Below are 6,000 nucleotides of genomic sequence, written 5' to 3' on the forward strand. Positions count from 1 at the left end.
CCAGCTGCACCTGTTGTTGTTGTTTTAAAGACATGCAATGCCCTTCATTGCACCCTAATGCTGTTCAGGTAACTGGTAACTGTACCTGGGCCACAGGTCAGCAGAAAACCTCCAGCCTTTGGCACATTTTGAAAAAGGGATGAAAGGTGACAAAGAAACAGTTCCTTTTGCATCACAGGACCCACGCCTGGCACAAAGCAAAAGGTTCTTTTTTGAGTTTCTTAGGCTGTTTGTTTCCAGCATTCATTTCTCCAAGTGCTGCTCTTTCTGTACCCAAAGCAACACTATCCTATGGCTGAGCCACTTCTGGAGCCAAATGCCCCACCAATCCATTGGATGGACTGTTGCTGTGCTCCTATTCTTTTTCCAGCTCGGGGTAGGAAAACACTGATTACAATAGTTGCTTATCCAACATCAGGCCCCATCAGAAAATAGTTTACTCAGTGCCACTGGCAAACGGGTGGCCTTCACGAGGCAGCCTTGGCAAATGCCTGGAGCTGGGCCCTTCTGTGACTGCCATGAAAACGTACTTATGCTGGTCGGAAATGGTTGCAGGCAGAACTGCCTGGTGCCAAGCATTTTCCCTGAGGCCCAGCTTAACCTTTGCCAAAGGCGTGGTTTCTCTCTTTCCGAAATGCTAGGGAAGGGGAGAGGATCCCGTTGGAGAAGCCATGTCATGTCTACCATTTATTCATTTTGCACATTCAACACCAGAACACCAAGCTGCAAAATCAGCTCGCAATATACAGGGCAGTGGGGCGGAGAGGAAGCAGAATTTCCAGCCTTGTGTTTCATTCTGGCTGGCATCTCTCATTTGTTTTCTGTCGCCTGGAGGTGCTTTTTAGATAAGTGTTATCTGGTAGACAGCCCAAGTGAAAGCAGTTTAGCAAAGCGACAAAGAAACCCGAAAACACATGCATGTTTTTAAAACAAAGTCAGCGAAAATTTGGGTGCAATCTTATTGCACCCCCCAATGTCTCCTGAATAAACCTTGTAGTTGAGAGTGTCAAGGTGAAAGATTTGCAAGCAACTGTTGCCATGTGGCCTCTTCTGTCCAGGGTTTCAAAGGCTCCATCTTCCGACCCTCCTCCCCTTCCAGATTTCATCTTACAGAGGACTCTCTGGAGTCCTTCAGCAATGAGGGAAATGCACTCTGCACCTGCTCAGGAGTAGTTCGATCTATATTTCTGTTTCCTTTTTTTCCAGAGCAGAACCCTCAAAGCAGGTGCCAAATGTGAGGCTAGGTTTATTAAATATATATAATGCCTCCTCCCACTTTGAAAAGCAGCCTCCTGATTAGGGATGGGAAAGCTGTCGACCTCCTTATGCTGCAGGACTGAAATTCCCACAATCCCTGACCTTTTGCTGTACTGACGGGGACTGATGGGAGTTGGAACCCAACAATTCCAGGTTCCTCATCCCCTGTTCTAGTATATATTCAACACCCTTGACTTTGAAACCAGTTGAGGACAGGCTACTACAGAATTAAAACAACAACACATCCAATGTAAATGAGCTTTCCCCACCTACAAATGTGCAAGCTGGTAGGCAGTAATCCTTTCTATTTCCACCTGTGAAATGTCTGTGGGTCATGCTATCTATTTAGCCACCAGCAATATTGAGGAATGGCAAAGGCTTAGAATTTCAAAAGGCACCCTACAATTGTTAAGAAGCTGGCGTGGGTGTTTTCCAGGCCCTGGGAAATAATATTTTGAGGCTACTTGTATTCTATTTAACCCATTTCAGTATACAAAAGCAAGGTGGAAGCAAAATCCCCTAACTTCAAATCTTAAAGCAAAATCCCCTAACTTCAAATCTTAAATTGACAGTAAAATTAATTTCTCAGATGTTGTCGTGGAGCCAGGATCCTCCTCCTGCTCTTGCTTTTCTTTGCATTTCTCCACCCATCGGAAAAAGAATTCAGCATCTTGATGACTGTGGCACCGGGCAACATCATTCCAATTAACCATAGTGAAAGTGAGTGCGGTATTTGACAGAAGAATGGCTGCCGTTGCTAAGCAAACACTGTTCAGCTATGCCTGTCAGAGATAAAAGATGGCTGAGAGGGCTGGGTCCAAAGTTCTCATTAAAAGAGCATTACGGGATGCTGCTGTGCTGTGCTGAGTGGAGAGGTGCCCAGCTCTCTTGGCTTTTGGACAGCTCAGTCGCTTGCTTAATGGCTTGTGATGACTGGTGGCTACTCTGAGCAACCGGAATCTGCAGCTGACATGTAACAGGCAGAGCTAGGACTGGAAATGAGTGTTCTGCTTGTGTGCATTTGTAGCTGGAGACTGGAGAAATAGCTTGATGCTGGCAGTGAGAAAAGCACTGAATTTCGCTATTGGCTGGGGAAAAAACAGCCTCGGTGGAAACTGAAAAAGTGTGTGCTTTTGCGGGGAGTCGATGCTGTTTGAAAGGTTGGCATTCCTAATGGATGTGTAAGGTAGTAAAAGCATTCTTGCAAATGATATATAATGAAATGGAAAAAAAATGTTTAAAATAAGCTTTATAAAGAAACCAGAAGCATTTTTATTAGGAATTGTAGGTACAGAGATTCCAAATGAGCAGAAAAGACTTTCCACGTATGCAATGACAGCCACATGGATGCTTCTAGGCCAGAGATGTAAAGAAGACAAAGTCTCTGCCAGAGAAGAATGGCAAATTAAGCTGTTGAACTATGCCAAAATGGCAAAACTGACCGGAAGGCTCAGGAACCAAGAAGACAAAACTTTCAAGAAAGAATGGGAAAGATTTATAATTTATTTAAGAGACCACTGTAAGCAAATGAAAACTATAGCAGGATTTTAACAACACTTTTAATGTAACAAATACTTTGGATGATATGGATAGGTTTAAAATCTGGATGATGAAATAATATGCAGCTGAAATTGATGACAATAGGACCCATGGAGGGGATGGTGGGAAGTCTTGCGATTCAGAGAAATCTCTAAATCCGAGTGCGCATTTCATATGATTATAATTTTACACTTGTAAAATCAATTTAAAATTATTTACAAAAAAAGAGAAAGGTTGGTATTCCTAGGCCTAGTGACTACATTGTGTGGCTCAGCTTGTCTATTTGCAAATAAGCAGTTTGTACTTTATTAAAGGCTTACAGTGTGTCTTTTTTTACTGACGTGGTTACAAGCCACTCCTGGAACATTCTCTTCTTTGTGGAAATGGCAAGCATGACGCCATAAAGAGACCCATGTCCGTAAGAGGTTGATTTGGTTCGCATTTTGATACAAACCTGCTTGCAGGGTGGCATAACCTTACATTATGTGCTGTATGCAGTCTCTATTTTAATTGTGCTTCCTGCCAATTGCAGAAAACCAACAAGACTAAATTGACCCTCATCAATGTGTATTCAGCACACAAGTTGATGTTCTATTAGGTGTGCTCTTTTAAGTAGGTATTCCCTTTGCAAGTGGGTGCATTTAAAAAAAGGGTTTGCAATATCCTTTTGCAATAATGCCTTTTGCAATGGGACCATTTCAACACATGGTTCAGCAAGACTGCTGTTAAAGGGCTCCTCTGGCTGCTAGAAAACCCCCAAGCCCAGTACAGGTCGATGGTTTGTTTGTAAAGGGGTGACCTTTCGGGGAAATGGTTTAAGCGGAATGGATTGCTATGCCAATTACATTGCAACCACTGGCAGATTGAACAGGTAAAATGGGTTATGAGCAGCAATAGAAATTATCCAAACTTTAGCTACAAGGAAGAGATAAAAAATGCTAGGCTAGGTGGAGGTTATTCAGGGAAAGCTGGCTGTTCAGATTTGACACCCCCCCAATAGCTGTCAAGTTTTCCCTTTTCTTGTGAGGAAGCCTATTCAGCATAAGGGGATTTCCCTTTAAAAAAGGGAGAACTTGACAGCTATTCCTCCCCCCCCCCCCGCTTTAAAAGGCTACTCCTAAACTCTGCTAAATTCAAGTTTCAGACTCATTCCAACTTAAGTGTTTAGGGAAGTTTTTAATGTTTGAAGTTTTATTCTGTTTTTAGTCCTCTATTTGGGAGCCGCGCAGAGTGGCTGGGGTATAAATAATAAAATTATTATTATAACTGTTGAGGCTGCAGAGCCATTGCTGCAACCTCCTATAAGTGCAGGAGAGTGAGAGCAAGAGACAGCAGGCAATTGTTGGTGCAGGAGTTCAAAACCAAAACGCAGCCTTTCTGGAGCTGCTCAAAGGGTCACCTACATCCTGTATTTTAAAAAATTCTCCTACCAATTCCCCATCCCCCATGCTATTAATTTTTTACTAATATTTCTAGACTGCTGTTCCAGCAATAAGCCTTCAAAGTAGCTAACAATATTTTGTGTTTGTTTTTTAAAAAGAATTCCTGGTAAAATAATAAAAAAGCACCACTCCTTCCTTGCAGTAGGCATATTCACCTGTGTGTAAGCACCCAAGGGGAGGCAATGCAAGGAGGGGCATAGTCCCAATGTTTTTTTAAAAGGAAACATAGTCTTCAGAAGGGGCTGTTTTGAGAAGTGATGGTGAAGACATGCTTAACCTGACCCCTCCCCCCCAACTGGGCTCCCCCCACCAGGCTACAAATTGCCACCTGTGCTCTCTCCTCCTCCATCGCCATTGCCCAGTTGGCTCCAGGAATGGTCTGGGCTCTCAGGCCCAGTGATCAAAATTTCCTCCCACCATGTTAAAGTTGGCCTCCGTCCACTTGTAGACCGACAAAAACATTACTTTATTAACCTATTGGTTAAATCAACAGAGCTTGCAGCAGCCCTTCTCACTTTACAATGATCTTACACAAACGGATGTTTTGCCAGGATCTCTCTCTGATTCAAAGGAACAGGATGCTGTGCTACTTCAGGCAACACAGATGAACAAAAGGGGGCTGAGAATGAGAGCCCAGATGTGGGATTTTCCTTGAGACCACAGATATCACACACACAACACACACACAATTAAACTATTGCAAGCAGATGTGCCTTGCTCGATCCAGCCATGGCTGGCTTTGCTCAGCTACCCTGAAGTCGCCTAGATTTTCACTAGTATTTCAGTCTTTGTTACAGAATACTGTCCCCAGTTTCCCAATGAGCAGATACTTAGGGGTGCTAATCTTTTTTTCTTTTTCTTCCGCAAAGCCACTTCAGTCCAGTTATAAGAGTTACCGTACCAATCTGGGGAGAATATGAGCCCAATCCTGCCTTCCTTGCACTCGGAGCAGACCCACATTTTCCCGAATTTTCCCATTTTTTTGTCCTCGAACAGCACCTACCATTTAATCAGCACAATCAGCCACAGCACAGTGCCCACAAATGCATGTTAGAAATCTGGAAAGTTGGCAGCTCACCTTTCTTCTTCCTGCTCTTTGGAGTCTCAGGACTAGCAGCAAAGCAGGAAAGGAACAGAAGTGAGAGGATCAGGAAACTTCTCATCTCTTTGCCTTTTTACACAAGAGAGGCTGCTCTCATGCGTGATGTAGGCACAGACAGGAAAGGAATAGCCCCCCTTGCTCATCAATACATAGTGAGGACTAGCAGCTCATTAATGATTAACCTTTAAAATGGAGTTCAGTGTCTTCCCCTCTTTGGCCCCAAAGAAACATCACCTTAATCTGAGTTGGTCTTTTCTTTTAGGCCTAACAGCACAGAACCACCCCTAGCCTAACCCCAAACCACAACGGAACTAACTAACTTTGTTCAATCTTGTACGGATCAAAAGGTGAGGTTGTGTGTTTTGCTTTATGAAATACTGTGGTATCCCCTCCCCACTTCTCTGAACTATATTGTGATAAAGCTAAGCAGAGTGGCGGACATGGGGCGGGGGACAGCTGTCCTCCTAGATCAGGCATCCCCAAACTACGGCCCTCCAGATGTTTTGGCCTACAACTCCCATGATCCCTAGCTAATAGGACCAGTGGTCGGGGAAGATGGGAATTGTAGTCCAAAGCATCTGGAGGGCCGAAGTTTGGGGATGCCTGTCCTAGATCAAGTAAAACAAAAGAAATACTTAACTAACTGACCAATCACATCAG

General features: G+C 43.8%; 1 protein-coding gene across 1 annotated transcript in view; it reads right to left on the minus strand.

The window, feature by feature from the left end:
- The window catches only part of LIPC (lipase C, hepatic type), a 53,673-nt gene extending 48,172 nt beyond the window's left edge, over positions 1 to 5,501 (minus strand). The window contains exon 1 of the mRNA XM_035132173.3: positions 5,317 to 5,501. Within this exon, the coding sequence (XP_034988064.3) occupies positions 5,317 to 5,401 (85 nt within the window). The 5' untranslated portion in view covers positions 5,402 to 5,501. The remainder of the gene's footprint in view (positions 1 to 5,316) is intronic.
- Positions 5,502 to 6,000: the final 499 nt, after the last annotated feature.

The sequence above is a fragment of the Zootoca vivipara genome, chromosome 13 (genome assembly GCF_965207765.1).
Source record: "Zootoca vivipara chromosome 13, rZooViv2.hap1.1, whole genome shotgun sequence".
Taxonomy (NCBI): domain Eukaryota; kingdom Metazoa; phylum Chordata; class Lepidosauria; order Squamata; family Lacertidae; genus Zootoca; species Zootoca vivipara.